A 625-nucleotide genomic window follows, 5' to 3' on the forward strand; every position below is an offset into this window, starting at 1 on the left:
GATAATTTTATAATTTTTCATCTACTTTATTCATTTTTACAATTTTTTAAAAATAAAAAAAAAGTACATAAAGGGCAAAGTTAATAATTTTAAATTTTTATCTATTAATTACATAATTTTATCAAATATTATAAAAATATATAATAATTTTTTAAATAATAAAAAATATTTATAATTATATCAAATTTCAAACCAACTCATTCTAACTTATTTTATTTTAAGAATTATCATTTCAATTAGTAGAAGTATTCAACGGAGAAAATCAATAACTTGCTACATATAATATATTGTTTCTATCACACAAAACTTTCATAAAGAACTTACAGTAATCACACAAAATCTTCATGGGGATCCATTCACATCGTCCGATGTCAAAGGCTCACCCTCAAGCAGTGGAAGCCTAAGAATTATTATACCTAATATTGACAAAAGGATTCAACCAGTCGGATTAATGCTATCATAATAAGAAGGCCTAAATTGCAACCAACATTTAACTTAATCAAAAAGGCTGAAGCCCATGTCATCATCCGACTCCTCCGCCGGTTCCTCTTTCTTCTCCTCCACCTGTGCAGCAGCTGCAGGAGCAGCACCAGAATCGGCAGCAGCAACGGGAGCAGGCGCCCTA

At 30.4% G+C, this 625-nt stretch overlaps 1 protein-coding gene across 1 annotated transcript in view; it reads right to left on the reverse strand.

Moving 5' to 3' along the window:
* The window catches only part of LOC105157441 (60S acidic ribosomal protein P0-like), a 2083-nt gene continuing 1765 nt past the window's right edge, over nucleotides 308–625 (reverse strand). The window contains exon 5 of the mRNA XM_020692876.1: nucleotides 308–625. This exon is cut by the window's right edge and continues 89 nt beyond it. Within this exon, the coding sequence (XP_020548535.1) occupies nucleotides 496–625 (130 nt within the window). The 3' untranslated portion in view covers nucleotides 308–495.

This window comes from Sesamum indicum, linkage group LG3, assembly GCF_000512975.1.
Source record: "Sesamum indicum cultivar Zhongzhi No. 13 linkage group LG3, S_indicum_v1.0, whole genome shotgun sequence".
NCBI classification, from domain to species: Eukaryota; Viridiplantae; Streptophyta; class Magnoliopsida; order Lamiales; family Pedaliaceae; genus Sesamum; species Sesamum indicum.